At 34.6% G+C, this 18,155-nt stretch overlaps 1 protein-coding gene across 2 annotated transcripts in view; it reads right to left on the reverse strand.

Annotated features, from left to right (window-relative positions):
• XIRP2 (xin actin binding repeat containing 2) overlaps window positions 1–18,155 on the reverse strand; it is a 211,650-nt gene that overhangs the window by 33,080 nt on the left and 160,415 nt on the right. For both annotated transcript variants that reach the window (XM_012724849.1, XM_004674578.2), the window contains 2 exons: window positions 11,374–11,522; window positions 5,186–5,317 (listed from right to left, as the gene is read on the reverse strand). In XM_012724849.1, the coding sequence (XP_012580303.1) occupies window positions 5,186–5,317; window positions 11,374–11,522 (281 nt within the window). Of the gene's footprint in view, window positions 1–5,185; window positions 5,318–11,373; window positions 11,523–18,155 lie in introns of those variants that run through there.

The following is an 18,155-nucleotide window of genomic DNA, read 5'->3' on the forward strand; positions in this document are numbered from 1 at the left end:
CAAATGCTATGCTATGCTATTCATTTGCTCCCATTTAAAAAACAATTCTTTATTCATAAAGGCTTTGGAGGGCAGTAACATACCTGGGCAAAATATGTTTTATGCATATTCTTCTCCTCAGCCTTCTGAGAGGTCCAGCTCATCTTGTCATTTCCTAGAGCTTAGGTTAAGCACTCTTGCCTCAAAAGAAGACCTACTGTTATAAATTTTAAAATATGCACTAAAGTTACTGACTTCTCCAAAGCAACACAGCATATTTTAAGTATAAATATATTTAAATCATACACAGGGATGTTAGATTTAAACTAATCTTTAATTACCTAATAAGCTATTGGAAAATGATTCTGTCTAAAGGGAGCAAAAAACAAAAAAGAAAGCTAAGATGCGAGACACAGAACAATGAGATCCTTCTTTCCCCCTTTTACGTCAGTGCTTATGAATAATATTTTACATTGAGAATAATTATCACTTGATTATGTTCTCTTAGCTCCAGCAGCAATCCTACTGATGGTAATTGCTGGTGTTTATTGAACAATTCATATATGTCAGGCATCAGAGTAAGAGTTTTACATGAATTATCTCATTTTACTCTTCAAACACCTCTTAGTTCATCCACATTTTATAGCAGAGAGTAGGTGACAAAATCAGGGGATTACAGTTTGAGCCATTCCTCTAAATGTCCTCATTGGGGTAACTTTAAGTTATATTAGTAACTTAAAATTGGTGCACACAATTAAAAGACAATAAATGATACTTTGGGTCTTAATCGTGTGTGTTGACAGAGATCTAGGTTAGGATGGGGCTATTAATAGTAATGTATGACCTTGAAAAATTATGTAAGCAGCAGGAGGCTCAAGGTAGCTTTAAAGCTCCTGTATGATAAATGCTTTGCAATGTGTACATTTAGCTGATGAGAATATGTTTAGTTTGCTAGAAAATAATTGTGGGTCACCTTTAAAAAGTCTAAAACACAGATGTCAGATTATATCTGTTATAAGCTGTCAAAAATGCTTTCTATCAACTTACATTGTCCAGAGATTGTTGCAAATCCACATAATCTTACAGAATGTTACTGTTTACATTAGGGTTTTTGCAACAGCATATGTATGAAGAAAGATGCATACAGTCTTGAAGCTCCCTACTGGTCACATCAGAACTTTCAGCAGGGAGGGATTATGAATGCTTTAGATTTTTGACATGAATTCATGAATTCAGTACAGTCATTTTCACGTGAAAGTATTTACCTAAGTACTGTATTGCACTGATTATTCCCCAAATTTTTGGAGCTCTATCTGTTCTTCCCTACTTCAGCCACTTTAAAAGAAAAAAAAGAAAATAAGCTACTTGAGAAAAGAAGAGGCTTCCAAGACCCCGCAGTTAATACACAAAGAGCTATTCAGCACTGCATAAATATGGAGGAAGGACAAGTGAGAAATTCAAATGAGAAGATGACAATCAGAGCCTAAGTGTGGGACAGTAAACCAAGCAGGGACAGTTCAGATTGGTCATGAGTCCAAGGTTTGGGGACTGGGGTTGAGGGGGTGCAGAGGGAGGAAGCAAGGGGTGGTAATATTCTGAAATTAGATTTGGTGACAATATACAACTCTGTAAATACACTAAACAGCCACTGAGCTGCACACTTAAAATGGATAAATGTTATGGTATGCAAGTTAAATCTCAATAAAGATAAATGAAGAACAGGATTGACTTTTAAAAAGCCCAGAAACTATAGAAAGGACAAGTGAAAATGACAATGTCAGTCATTCCAATAATACATTTATTCTAAAATCTGTTTCAATATATTTCAAGATAACCTCTAAAGGATGAGGCGTTAGAATATTCAGAATGTTCTTCCAAAAGAGAGCCTATTGTAGTGAGTGGACTAAGAGCACCCCTTTAAGTGATCCTTTCCATTTTAGTGTTATAGGATCTATTGATTTGCACTAGTATGCTGAGAACTCAGTCTTAAAACAAAATCAGAGACAATTCTGATGAGATATTATAAATGAAGACACCAAGAGGAGACATACCAAATGGCTTATATAACTGTAAGGAGAGTTGGATTTCAGTTATATCTACTGGAATCAGTTATGTCTGTTTGGATCTCCTTGGGTAATGTTAAACACAATACTTACTACCAGAGCCTCCTAATAAAGATTCTCCAACATGGCCTTCTAGGAAGCTGAATCCTAGCCCCAAGCTCCCTGCAAGGACTTCTGACTTTCTGACTGTTCACAGTGGTCCCCTTTTCTAAATTAAGTAAGGATACTCCACAGAGCTAGCAGCGACACTGCAAAATGTTAAAAAAAAAAAAAAAAAAAAAAAAGGGTCCTCCCTGGTGGCACAAGGGGTTAAAGTGCTGAACTATGAAGCTATGAACTCCAAGTAAAAGCTCAAAATCTCGTATGCGTTCTCCTGAAAAAAAAAAAAAAAAAAAACAGAACTCTAAAGCATGACAAGTCTACAATACATAAGTAGGGCATTATCCCAAGTTTAAAATGTCTGGCAAAAATGAGAGTTCCTATAAGTTACACTTCACCTTTTTCTATTTAAGAATCCCCTTTATTAATAGTTATAAATTAGCAATGATCAGTCAACAGAAGGGATCTTAAACTTCAGAGACAGCTTAATTTTCAAAACTTGTTTAGCCTCATTGTTGATATCCCAGACAACTATTACCAAATTGTCAATTAATTTACCTTGAGATATCTGACTTCAGTACATTAGAAAGGAAAAAGCCAGTTTGGAGTTAATTACTACACCCTATGAAACTATTTTTAATATTGACATTAAATATTGTCAGCAACCCAAAACAAATATTATTTCTTTTACCTTTAATTAAACTTGATTTTCAAATTAATATTAATTTTTATATGTCGACTAAATAAATACTCTGGCCAGGGGCAGACTAGCAGAGAGATAAATTTCAAGTATACTTTAAATAAACAAAAGTGACTGAAAACACTATCAGAGCCGACAACAGTTTAGGTAAGAAAGAATTAACTGTCTGTCTCTAGCAGTAATTGTCTTGTCTTCAGTTCTCACTGATGAAAGAATGTACTGAAGTAGCTTAAAAACTTTAAGTAGACATCTAAGACATGATTTTTCTTTATTTCCCCTCTAGTACAAATTTGACAAATTATATCAGAGAAATGGTATAAGCCAGCTCTTCTAGTATACCACCAGCAGTTATAGGATATCTCCCTGTACACTATGCACTTTTGCAACTACAGAACGTTCCTTTTGGCTTAAGCCATTTTTTTTTTTTTTAAGATTTATTTATTCATACAGAACTGGGGTACAGGCCAGAGATGCGGAGGGTGAGAGGATTCACCAGAGACAGAGTGGGGAGCAGAACAGGCAGATCAATGAAGTACACTGCTGAGGGGAGCAGCGGGCGGGTCAGGAGAGGTCTGCCTCGCCATGTGGATCTCCTCCAGGGCAGGCGGGAATCGAACTCAGGCGGAAATGGCTTAAGCTTCTTAGTGCTGTGCTTTAGCCCGCTGCGCCACCAGGGAGGGCCCTGGCTTAAGCCATTTTTAGTTGAGTTTTTGATCTTTTGCAATATTAAAGAGTCCTAAGTGATTCAAGTTCATGCCTAATGAAATACTTTCACAGAAATTAGTCTTTGTCATATTATACTTCCACAATAATCACATTTGATAGACAAATTATTCACCATTTTCTCCATCTAACTCATCAGAAATTAAGGTTTGAGGGGCTATGAATCTGGTTTGACAGACCCAGTAAAAAATAAAGATGTAGAGTCACCTGTTCAAAATTATTAGTAACTTCACAATGTTGACAGCAGAGCATTAAAATAGGTACAGATTTTTTTTAAAAGATTGGGTTTGTGTAACCACCCAGGTCAGACACGTGTGAAGGTGGTCCTAGACCTCTGTCTGTCATTCATCTGGTAAGTGGCAGAGATGGAATGTGAACTCAAATCTACATGTCCATAACTCTTATACTTTGTCTCACTTCTTCCCTGTGCAATAAAATATCTGTAAATGCATTATTTAAGCTATATGGAATTTTTTCACTTAAATTATTAATGATACATACATTTTTTGGTTTTGATCAACTTCAAGAAAATATGCACACTAGTTTCACTTGAAGAGTCCTATGTTGCAACAATTACATATGAAATCACAAGTATACTCAATCTTAATTTCTTAGTTACATGGTTTTCTTTAGGTAAAATTAAATCTTATCATAAATTGATTGAGCTACCTATAATGCATATTTTTCACTTTTCAGAACAAATCAGAAAAAGAAAACAAATACTACTTTCATGTATTAGATTTTTTTATCACTTTATCTGGCATAACTCTACTACTACCACCACATATATAACTAGTTGCCTTATTCTTCTTAAACCTTTGTGAACTAAATATCCTAAGGAAGTTTATAAAAAAACCTACATTTATCATCCACTACAAACATTTCAGAAACAGCCCAATAGTTTTTCTTTATCAAAATACAGACCAGAATATAGTTGTTATGGCACAATTGCTATTTTACAAGGTCTCAATCTAATGAATTTTATTATTTGCATATTCACATTAAAATTATGATATACCAGGATAGTATTTTCTGATTATGATAATGGAGTAATGATTTTTTTTTTTAATCTAAGATAACATTTAGAAGTTGCCTCTTGCTTTTTAGGTAACATCTAGTACTACTGCTCAATTTTTGATGATTTAAAGAACACAGAAAATTCACCAAATAATCAGCTGAACAATGCCTCAGATTTAATCCAGCCAAGCAACTGAATAGTTTATCATGATTTACAAACTAGAAGTAGAGACTTATTAGAAACATTGTTGAGACTTAATAGAAACATTGTTTTCAACATTTCTATTTACCTGTTGACTGACTGAGGCTATTTAATTTTCATTTATGTTTGAAATGTTAGAAGCTGAGATGAAATAACAGTCCAGCATAATGGTTTTCTAGGAATGTGAAAACATGTTCCAAGTAGGAAAATCAATACATGATGAACTTTAAAGTTTATTTTCTAAAATATTTTAAAATTATACATTTTGCTTATAAACAATGACCAAAAATAAATAAATAAATAAATAAAAGTACAGCACCCAAGGGGAAAGGTAAGATCTGCCTTGGCACTGAAATGCGAGCATTTCAACCACATATTACCCACGCTGTACAGCACAATTACCTTCTCTGACACTTTCTCGTGCTGGTATTGATACTGAGAAAGGGCTTTGCGGGATGCAGCAGTTTTGTCCTCAAATTGTCTCTTTACTGTAGCCAAACCGCCAGGCACTGTGCAGGTCTCTGATTCCATCATCTAAGACAATTTAAGGAAAAGGAAAATTTAGTTTCACATCTACTCTGGATGGGGTTCTCAATAGATTTTAAAAAAATATTTGATTTTTATCGATTGTTGGTATGTTAGAAAGATATTAACATGCACAATCATTTCAGTAGAACTTTAGAGAAAGCCACAATAACTCCTCCATGTTATTTTCTCACTTGTCATTCTTTGGATATAAACTCAGAAGGGTCTTCAAAATACTAAGTTAATTCTCTTTATTTCAGATAGATTTTGTTATCTGGAGACTACACCTATTAGAATATATTACTCTCATACTTCAAAGATTAGGGGAAATAGAGTAATGGATTCAATTTTAACCCATAATAAGGTTGCCACTAAAATCCCAAATCTCTATATAGGCAACACATTATTAAGAATATTAAAAACATTTGACTCATTGCATTATATATTTAAATCATTAAGAATGAACAAAATAACCTCAGAGTATGTCACATAAAAAAAATACTAGTATCAGAGGTAGTAACAGTTAGTTAATACATAGTGTTGGATGAATTATTCTGTTTACGAATATTTTCCAATTGTTGATGTTTTTTCATCTTCTGTGAGATATGGGCATATCCTCATTTTGAAATGAGGAAACTGATGTCTGGGAGATGTGAGGCCAATGTTAAATCCTCATAACTAGGGTTATGAGTATGGATCTGGCGTTTGAACAAGATTTCCGTTTAAATCAAAGTGTCTGTGTTAATCACTAGCCTTCAAGAACAAGCATAAAAACAGCAGATATGATACTCTAGGACTAACACTCAGCTTTCAGAATTGGTGCGTGAGATTCAGAGAAAAGGGGCATTTAAGGTGAGCAGAATTTTAGTCCATCACTGGCATTTTACAGATGAGAAAGACTATTTCAATAAGTACCATTTGGAGACACTTGAAAAATACTGAGGAGTCTTATCAGATCTTATGCTCCTGTGGGAAGTACAATAATTCAAGGGCTTTGGTTTTGATGATTCAGCACCCTCTGGGCCCAGCAGGCACTCAAACCCAAATGGGCTGACAACACTCAAGCAAACAGGCTCAAGCCAACCTGCCCTCCTCCAGGCCCCTTAATATCAGGAAGAAAACCAGCAACGCTTCAAACCACAGGAGGTCTCCTGACTTCTGACCCAGTCCTGACATTACCCAGAAGCCTTGAATCTTAAAGGTAACTAAAGACTAATGAGCTGAAAGTTCCATATCAAGGACTGCACACTTGGAGTGCCAGACTATTTACTCCTAATATATCATCTAAAACTGATTATTATTATTTTTAAAAAGCTTTATTTATTTATGCATACAGAACTGGGGAATAGGCCAGAGGTGCAGGGGCGGTAAGAGGATTCACCAGAGCCAGAATAGGGAGCAGAACCGGCAGATCGACAAAGTACACTGCTGAGGGGAACAGTGGGCGAGACAGAAGAGGTCTGCCACACCATGTGGGTCACCTCTGGGATGGGGATCGAACTCGCAAAAAAGTGACTGCAACCAGCTATGCAGTGTGGTGCTTTAACCCACTATGCCACCAGGAAGGGCTCTCTAACTGATTTTACCACAATAATTATTTTGGGGTTCCCCATTCTCAAAAATATTATAGACTAAATTCAAATGCAGGTTGTCTGAATTATTAGTAAAAACTCAACTGGCTCATGAAGTTCATCACCTTTTCCCAAGAACATGAGCTATCAATATTTAAGGACATCCACATTGGCTTTATGGGAAGAAGAGATAATAATGTACACTGTACACACTAGATATATATTATATAAACTTCTGCACAAACTTCAAATGTGAATCTTGATTACTTACATTCATATAATATATGATAAGGTTGTAGGAAAGAACAACATCTCTTGAAATTTAAAATAAAGAAGGGTGAATTAAGTCCATATTATTTCTTTTACCTCCCTCTTCTATTTAATTTACACAAATTACCTTCTTAGATTGATCACACAGAGAGAATATAGGTAAATACTATGTCACAGTGATTAAGATAACTTGTTAAGAACCTTCCTCGTTCTAACAACTATAAAACAATGTCTGAATCATGTGCAAATTAATCTGATAAATGTCCTCAGTAATTACAGTAATGACTGAATGCTTTCCTGGTAAGTTCATTGAACAAGTTGCTCCTCATCTACCAAATACACTAACACCACAGGTTCACACGCATTGCTTTCCGTTAGCACTGTTATTTGGAATCAGACCACACTCAGAAATGCCTACAGTTAATTATTTTTACCAATAGCACTACCACCATTCTAGTCCCTCGTGCTAGCTACTCTATACTTCTGCTGACTCATCTAATGAGCAAGCCCTTTGAGTTATAGTTATAAGGGGCTGATCAGGGTTCCTCGTTCAATTCAGCTTGTAAATTAAGTTGTGCATATGTGAGATACAGGACATGATTGAACAGTATTGCTGGCCATGACCTGGAGTGATACTTGCTTTCCCAGATGAAAACTCCTTCACTTTGCCTCCTTAGCACCAACTCCCACCATTCCCAAATAATGCACTTTATTGTAAGTGACTATCTAACTAAGATTACTTTGTGTTGAAACTTTTCTTTCTTCAATTTTTTTAAAGATTTATTTATGTGTGCATACAGAGCTGGGGTACAGTCCAGAAGCCTAGGGTGGTGAGAGGTTTCACCATAAACAGCGTGGGGAGCAAAACAGGCAGATGGACGAAGTACACTGCTGAGGGGAGCAGCGGGCGGGTCAGGAGAGGTCTGCCACGCCATGTGGTCACCTGCAGGGCAGGCGGGGATCGAACTCATGCTGCAGTGGCTTTAGTTTCTCAGTGCTGTGCTTTAACCCACTGCACCACCAGGGAGGGCCTGTGTTGAAACTTTTAATAGTTATCCTTTTGTTCTATGTTTCTTATTCTTGGACTTAGAAATAAGATTTCAATTAGAATGGGTATGTCAATAATAACTAGTTTATTAACAAGTTAAATACCTATCACAGAACCTCACCAGTACTATTTTAACAAGTTACTTTAAATATCTAGCATTTTTGGGCCCTCCCTTGTGGTGCAAGGGGTTAAGAGGCAGCACTATGAAGCTCTTTGAAGCCACTACAGCTTTAGTTCAATCCTCAGCCAGGGAGGTGACCCACATGGCACAGCAGACCTCTCCTGTCTCACCTACTGCTCCCCCCAGCAGTGTATTTCAGTAGATCTGTCTGTTCTGCTCCCCATTCTGTCTTTGGTGGATCCTCTAACTCCCCACCCCATCTCTGGCCTGCATTCCAGCTCCTGTATGCATAAATACATTTTGAAAAAAAAAATAAAACTAGCATTTTGATGCTTAAACCCAGGTAAAGATATCATATAATCATCAATTTCCTTTATGAACAATTATTTATATGTTCTAAGAAGTAACACAATTTATACACAATTGCCAAGTCATAGAACCAATCTGCCTAACAGACGAGTAGATATAATAAAATGTGGTGTATATATTGAATGGAATACTATTTAGCTATTAAAAAGATGAAAGAATGCCTTTTGGGACAAAAATGGATGGTCCTTGAGGTGAAGTAAGTCCTGACAAGGCACAGCAAAAGCAGTTCTTAGACTGTGGAAAATAAACTGGTTACCAGACTGAACAGGGATGTTGGACAGGGGGGCAGTGGAGAGGAGAGAGGGAGGAGAGTATAGGGAAGGAAGGGGAAAAGGCATTGCTACAAGAAGTTTGCTGAAGGGTGAGTGAAGCATGTGCACATATGGAGGAGTAGTAACATAACCCCAATGCTATATATTATATAAATGACTGACAAATCAAATAAAAACCTCAAACATATACAATATTGTATCTTGCATTGGATTATGACATAGATTAAAAAAAAAAAAAGTAGGTCTCAGTTCTGATCTTAAAACTTTGGACCAGAGTTTCCAAACCTCAGATTTATTTCTGACAAACTGGAATAACAATAGATTTCTCACAAATGTGAACATGGTAAAGGAAATACAACTAAGAAGCATAGACACTGGCATTTAAATTTGCTTTTAATGAAAGTTACTTCCCTCTTTTCTCCTAGGTGTCTCCTTGGGGCCTTCTGCAAATGGCATCCTTTTCATGGTCATGCCTTTCCTTAGGTTCAACAGAATGTTCTCTGGCTTAAACTATGACAAATAAGAATCTGATTATTTCATCTATCCCAGTGTGACTGAATCAGTTTGGGGTTGAATCAGATCCAGTGGCTTTCAGAATTTTCACATAAAAGATTTGCTTTATTCTTGTAGAAAAATAAAGTGACAAGCATTTTTCATAATTTTACAAATTATTTGCAAAATTGTTGCATATGATGAGACTGATCAAATGAGGAAGTTATTTCACTTTTCTTTAGCTAACAACCAATATATCTGCTTTTTTTTTTGAGATAATATATCTGCTTTTTTTTTTTTAATCATGACATATACTTAGGATCAAATCATTTGGTAGGGCATTTGTTGGTCCAAAGGTGTTTTCTTTATGTGAGGAGTCAGCTGAATATAGTTAAAGGAGCACTGGAGTCAAACTAAGTAATCTAGCTTTGTCACTAGTCAATTGCATAATCTCCCATTAATCACTACCCTTAATATCTTTTTGTCTAAATGTACAGAAAAGTAAAGGATTATTAAATTCCATATATATATTATATGTGTGTATATTTGTGTAGAAAGAGAAAGAATGGAACAGGGAGAGACAGAAAGATACTCAGAGACAGAGACTATCTTAAGAATAGTAAAACTTAAAAAAGAATTGTATCAAATGCTGGGATAATTTTGTTTCCACATTTAAGTATACTCTTATAAATTTGAATCATGACATTATAAATTTGTTTTCTGGTATGTCCTCTACGGCTGGAAAGATACTAGTTTTCCTAAATAAAGTTATGTTTGCTAAACAACCACTCTTTAACTGGGTATTTTCAAAATCAACTAGTTTCCTTATGAATAATTTCTTCAGTTTAGAATATTAATTTATAGAAAAGTTCTTTAATAATCCAGCAGGGGGTGCTATTTAAGAAGCCAGGAAGCACTGGAGTGATAATTATTTGTTTTGTAGTGATCTATCTATGTCATTTCTGTGCAGTCATTTGAAATCTATGCTGCATTTAAAATGTGTTTTAATGACTATGTGAAACTTAAATGTCATCTAGAATTGCAATATTGTTAAAGAGTTTGGCACAGTCTTATCCTTAAATAATTTGTAAAAAAGAATGTGAAAAAGAGCTCTTTTAGAGTACCACCCATTTAGGTTATTCTTTCTCTTTTGGTTAAATAAACAACTTTGCTAATTTGGAGATAATAATTATAAAAGAATATCCCTACATTCCATTAAGCTATAAAGCTGCTACTAATAAAATGACTCATCAAATCCTGTGGATTGAAGGTCAAAGAATATGGAACCCAACAAATTTTATTGAATATGACTTTATTATACATTGGCTCTAAAAATTGGTGGTCTTACTTGAATCCTGCTGTTTCCTATAATCATAATTGGTTTAGCAGAGTGCCTACATTGCTAATCTCTCTCATTTCTATGTTGATTAAGCTACTCCTAATGGATTTAGTGCATACAGAGAAATGAGAAAAGCAAAAGAAATTATACTGCCAATGAATTCAAATGAACTACACATGAGACTGTGGAGGGCAGCATCAGATCCACATTATTAAAATTTGAAATTAATTCCCAACCTTCCCGAGGATAATAGCTATAGGTTAAATGATAATGACGGCAATAATAACATATTTATATAGTGCCTTATGGCTTATATGCAAATTATCTTTTTGACTCTTCACCAAGACCCTCTGTAGTAAATGGTGATTCCCATCTTTCGGCAAGGAAACTGAAATTCGGAAAGAGTGAAGGTAATAGTAGCTCAAGTTCACACGAGCTAGTAGTAAGTGGAGTTTGACTCACACTATTTCTTTGTGTGTGCTGTTTTACTTTACCTCACTGCCCATCAATATTATCTACAACAAAAGAGTGTATGAAAGACAACAAGCACACTGCTTAACGCAAAACACCAGGAGCAGCTTACATTGGCAGAGAAACTGCGGCAGTCACCCCTGGAAACAGCTGCCTGATACCTCGCCATCCTCTCCTTCAAGGACACCACCTCCTGGAGGTCAGACGCACCCTCGCGGTCCTCTGCAAATTCACTTGCAGGTTTCTGAGGGCCAACAGTCACTGAAAACAAACATAGTATGCCCAGAAATGTGTCAGGTATCGAAGAGGAACTACCATCATTTTATGACCAGTAAAGGCATTTACAATATCCTTTGTTGTACAAACAGACTGCAACATTTCACAATATTTTCCATGTTTCGTATTCATCCTCTTTTCTTCAAGCTTTTAATCAGAGTTTCAAAATGCCTGTATAAGAGCATATGTAGATGTAAAAATATTGTCTCCTTCTACTCCTACAATTATTCTGATGAGAAATAGTTATATTGTAAGAGACATATAAATGTTAATACTGAACAATCCTGAAGTACTATGCATTGAATTTGTTAATCATTCTATGATAATTATTTCATTTCTACCCTTATTTACCACTTCATGAAGTAGGTGCTATTACTTCCTAAAATTTATAGATAAGAAAACAATGATATTGGCTTAATTTTCCCCCCATGGTCACAAGATTAATAAGTGCCAGGTCTGAATGTGATTTTACTAAATTGTTAGCAATTTAGTCAAAATCTTTCTTTGCTTTTCTCCCCAACCTTCAACCCTTAAGGAGACAAACCTTGTTAAATCCATTTGGAAATGAATTTAGAATACTTTTTTTTTTCTTTTGTTCATAGAGCATATATCACACCAGAAAGAAGTGATACTGCCTTTGGAAAAAAAAAAATCTCGTCAATCATTTATTTCAGAGAGACTGATATTTTTCCTATGTTAGTCATCTACCCAACAATTAAGGTTTCAGGGGTTCATGGGTAATAGAAGTAATATACTTGGAAACAGAAAAAGGCTGATAGCAAGATCACAGAATAACTTCTGTTAGAAATGGAAAGGTCTTAAAGATCATAAGTCTCACTAGTCTAACCAGCTTCTTTAGGCAGAAGGAAACATTTAGTGATGTTTCCCTTCCAGGGAAAGGATATATGGCTTCTCTACTGTTATGTAGTTGTATGTGTCAGAGTTCGCCTCAAACTAGTTTTCCTTATTTAACCTAGTGTTTTTTTTTCCCTGTTATTAATCTGCTTAATGGCATTGTAATTCGAAAATCAAAGGTGTCCCCTTAAGAAAAATCAGTGGATGGTAGGGGTGTCTACATATGTATGTGTGTGTGTGTGTGTTTATGTATACTCATAACTCACTCATACTTCTGCTGCTTTTCACTATAGGACTGGTTGTTTCTGGGTAGTTTCAAAGTACATCAAAGTTATTTCTGGTGTACTTTGTTAATTTGGACTGGCTCGATTTAATCACTATGTTGCAAGTCACAAACAACTTTAGGTAACAGGTAGCCAAGCTGATCTTTCTCTTCCCTGTTACTCCTGTTTCTTTCTCCAGACCGTACATGGAACCATTTCACTGAATTGTTTGCCTTTTCTATCAGCTTTTCAAGGTTTAGCATATAATAACAGTTGAGAACAACTTCTATAATCTAGAAAAAAGTAACATTATTTCTGTTGAGTATATCTTGTTTTCATAGGGACTTCCTATTTACGAAACATTTCTATGTACTTAAAATTGTAAATATATTTTATTTTACATGCTGTCAGAAACAAACAAAAACAAAGCAATACATATTTGTATCATAAGAATGTTACGATTGTACATTACAGTATTCAAGTTGTCAAATATTTTAAATTTCATATCCCTGCTATTCAAACTTCATATCCTTATGAAAGTATATTCCTCCAGGTGAATCTGATTTAGTCCCACAAATCCCTGAAAATCTTTCACATGTCTGATGGAAATATATTTTCACTTTCCCCATTTGATTATCTATCTACATTGATGAATTTATTTTATATTCAGTTCTACTGTTCTTACTTTGTTGCTAATGATCACAACAGAGGTTTTACTGAACAGAACCTCCCTAATGTTTTCCACATTAAAATATAAATTTCATTTTGTGTGTTATTCCTGAAGGATATCTTTCTTTTTTTTCTTAAAGATTTATTTATTTATTCATAGAGAACTGGGGTACAGGCCAGAGATGTGGAGAGTGAGAGGATTCACCAGAGACAGAGTGGGGAGCAGAACAGGCAGATCAATGAAGTACACTGTTGAGGGGAGCAGTGGGTGGGTCAGGAGAGGTCTGCCACGCCATGTGGTCACCTCCGGGGTAGACGGGAATTGAACTCATGCGGAAGTAGTTTTAGCTTCTTAGTGTAGTGCTTTACCCCGCTGTGCCACCAGGGAGGGCCGGAAGAATATCTTTCTTTCATTAATTGTAGCAGAAAGTGAGCAGTGTATTTTTGCTTAACCATGCATATATTTACTTTCCAAATATTTGCCTTTACTTATTTTTTCATCCCTTTGGGAAATGACCAAGATTGATAGTCAAGAAATCAGTTGCTTGAGTGTTAAAACTTTGGATATTATTATTGCCTTGTGGCTTTTTATTCTGAACTCAAGACCACTACATTTTAATCTTTCCTTTTTTTAATTTTTTAACATCATTATTTTAATGTTTCTTTCATTTTCTCTCTCCCTCTTTTCCTCTACCATAAATTTGCCTGCTCAAGTAAGGCTGTGGGATAAAAACAACAAAACAAAACAAAAAGAAAAAAAAAACATACCTTTAGCTAAGAATTTGTGTCTATAATTTGTGTCTATATTGTTTCTTAACCTCTTATTGACTAAATTCTTCATCTGAAAAATAAGGTGATGCTTCCTGCCCTGTCTACTAAACAGATCTACACCTAACTCAGTGTTGTATGCCTATGAAAATATTTAGTGTTGGTAAAATACCTTCCCTTCAGGATGTGTGGGGTAGGAGAGAGAAAAACTGGTCACAAGATGTCATAAAATGCTATGTCAGAAAATTTGATGCAACTGAGATCAGAAAACAGTGTGAAGTGAGCTTAGGATGCTTTTAAAGAAAACAGGTGACACAGAAAACCAAACTAAGATACCACTGTCATAAAATATCTGTAGGAACATGGGGGAATCCTGGTGGAATCTATAAGCATGAAGTTAGACAGAGGAGGAACATGCTATATATAAACCTAAAGTGATCTGTGAAAAAGAGAAGTGAGAAAGTAAAAGTTTCTATTACTGAAACTATTACTATAATTATTAATGTCACAAATCATTGTAGCAGAAATCACTTTCTCTGGGACTCAAAGGTAATTGATTTTGCAGATGAATAAACAAAACTTCAATGAATTTTCCCAAGTCTCCAGAATTAATGTTATAGTTAGAACTGGAATCCATTATACCCTAAGTATAGCATTAAACTATACCATTACATGCTAAGTATCAGATTTCCTTCCTTGGCTGATAATAAAATAAATGATAATCCATTCATAATGCTAATTCTTTGGGTAGTAGAATAAATTCTGTAAAACAGTAAGAACACAGGGGGAAGCACTTTGACAGACAAAAAAAAACATTAAAAAATAGTTATAATTACTATTAGATACCAAGGATAATGCAGTCTTTTATAAAAATTCTGAGGTTAGATAAAAATAGTCATACTATAATTTTTAATTTAAAAATTTATATGCTATTTATTTTCCTGAATCATGAGAGACTGTGGCTAAAGATCTGTTTTCTTGAACTCTAAACATGTTTTATTTTTTTTTCAATTGTTAAAAACTATGTGACTAAATCAATCAATTGATCACATTTGTACAGGTTACAAAATGCATTATATCTTCTTGAATTTTATTTTCTATGGAACATCCATGCTTAATTTAAGATATTTTAAAAAATAAAGAACATCACATCATATAAATAATCCTCTTATGTTGACCAACATGTCACATGCATATGGCCAATCAGAATAAATGCTATACTTATTCTTCTACTTATCCTCAGAATTGATAAAAATAGTTTTAAGGTGTCAAATATAGAAAACAATGAGGGATAGTTAAAGCAATCAACACATTCTAGAATTTTTTCTAATTTTACAATTTTTATTATCAGTGAAAGAATTCTTAGATTCATGCACAGAAAAAATATCACAATACATTCAAAAGGGTTACTACTACATTGCTATAAATTGTTCTAAGTAGCTCTTTGGTAAATTTTCAATATGAAATTCAGTGGTTTAAGAAAGTATGTTCTTAGAACATTAAGAAATGACAAAAATTATCATTTTTTCCCATGAAACAAATAATTGGCAAAAAATATTAAAATAGCAAGATATAGATATGAACCTAAAATCTTTATAGTATAATGATTTGGAAATAAGATCAATGACTAACAATAGTAGGATCATTGTGTTGTTCAAAAATTCTGTCAAAGTCAAGAAATGTTTTTTTGATATCTAATGTGGCTGGGGTATATAAGGCAAAGTGCTTTGTGATAATAATATTTATAAAGCAAAATTTAATCTCAGCACATTTTTTAATTTAAATATATCTATTTACTTTGGCATATACCCAAACGGTAGGTTTATGCCAAACTTTGTGGGCAAATTTTTTTTGACATTTATTTTATATCATTCTTCCTATTGTGCATTTTTTCATCTCAGTGGTAATGCCCATGGGCTTCCCACCACCAATTCACTCCATGTGACATTACCACAGTCCAATGCACTTTTCCCACCCTAAATTTTATGGAAAGGATGACCATTTAATAGTACAATGGGTGTTATGGGAAGATATATACCAAACACCGGCTTTCCTCAAGTGAGTTGGAAAACACTAAGAGAGAACATAATCCACATAATAGTCACCAAGAAAGGCAGTCAGGAAGTGGATCTCAATGCTGAAACATGGAAGAGAGGCCATTGCATATTTGAAAGGGAAAAAGAAGCAGAAAGGCAAAGAAACAGTGGCAAAATCACTAAGTTCTATTGGGAAAACTGGGTAATAACTTTGAGGGAAACATGATTTCCTCACTTGGCCACATATGTCAAATGGGGTGTTAGATAGACTAAGGATTGTTTTTTTACTGATAAAAGATCTTTGGTGAAATAAATATAATTTATAAAATTATTTCAGTTGGACATTCTAAGTACAAAAAATTCAAATTAAAAAACCTTTTACACAAAATTTATAAGACGAATAAAACTCAGTAGGAATAACAATAATAGGCTGAAATATTAATTCTTCATTAAAGGATATTGGGTAGAAGAAACACTACTAACATTATTGAAAAATGGATAAAGAATCCAAGAAAAAGAAGATATGTGCAAAGTGCTTTTTATGTATCAGACACTGATATATTGAATGCTCTCAATCACACCATAAAGTACATAAAGTAGAGACTGTTTAATATTTTTATCTCCATTTTACAGATCAGGAAACAGAGATCAAGAAAGGTTACAACACTTGCTTAAAGTCAGTGAATGATGCGCTTCAGAGCTGGGAAGAAAAGCAGACAAAAAACAAACCCAAAGGATCATATTTTATAGCAACCAGATGAAAGAAAATACAGTGAGATACCTTTTTTTTTTGTTGTGAATACTGAGAAGTCATATTAAATTCATATAATGTAAAAATGTATTCCTTAATAGCTAATCTAGCATCTATGAGTGGACCGAAAATATAAGGTTTTGAAGTGCTGAGCTGAAAAAATTAGAGCTTAATGATTTTTTTCTTTGAAATTTTCTAAAATCAATTGAAGAGGTCTTTATTTGTTCAAACTAAAAGGGAGGCAAAGAGTGAGCTGAAGTGTCACAGAGAAGCCCACAGAGCTGACAGAGACGCAGACAGCAGCTCTGGGCAGGCAAGCACACTTTTGGAGACACATCAATAGCCCTGCTATTATATTCTGCATGCATTGGAAAGAAGTCAGCTGCTTAGGACTCGGAAAATTGATTTAGAATTAAATGGGGGGAGTGATGAACAAAATTCTATCAAACCTAAATATATGATCTATAACCCAGCTCAGATTTGCTCACAGGATATCACACTGTTGGACATAATATGGGCTCAAAGCTATTAGCATGAATATATTTTCTATAATTGTTAATATTTGCATTTCCCTCAGCTAATAATAAAATTCATCTCTTTTAAACACTCAGAATGCTACCGCCAGATGAAATTTGTAATAAATTTGAGTTTTATATATTTTACTCCCATTTGAATATTATAAAACCGAGAAGTAGATGGAGAATAAAATGAGAGAGCAAGTGTATAGCACAATTTTGCATTAATTTACAGTTTGTTTTTTAACTGAGAAAGAACAAAAAATAAAATGGTGGAAGTCTATTCTGTGACAGCACAAAAACTGTACTGCGGCATCCACCCATCATATAGACACAGGAATCAATTTCCATTTTTTAAACTAAACTCTCTAAGGTCCTCTTTCCCTTAAATGTGTTGTGGTATTATGTGTATACCTTAAGCACCTTCCCCAGATCCATCCACCATCATATTACTATGCTTTATATACTAACAGAAATAGTTATCTCAGTTTAATAAAAATGATTACTATCCATCTTCTACCCAGAAACTGGGAGAAATCCTGTATAAATCCAGTTGCTGGCGAGAAGATGCAAAACTGTGGTAGACAAATTATTGGTCCTGAAAATATGTTTAAGGATTTATGCCCAGAATCTGAGTATGTCATGTACATGGCAAAGGTAAGGATCTTGATTAAGAAAAGCATCCTGGCCCTCCCTGGTGGCGCAGCAGGTTAAAGCAGAGCACTAAGAAGCTAAAGCCACCTCAGCACGAGTTTGATTCT

This window comes from Condylura cristata, unplaced genomic scaffold (assembly GCF_000260355.1).
Source record: "Condylura cristata isolate star-nosed mole 26May11 unplaced genomic scaffold, ConCri1.0 scaffold00002, whole genome shotgun sequence".
NCBI lineage: Eukaryota > Metazoa > Chordata > Mammalia > Eulipotyphla > Talpidae > Condylura > Condylura cristata.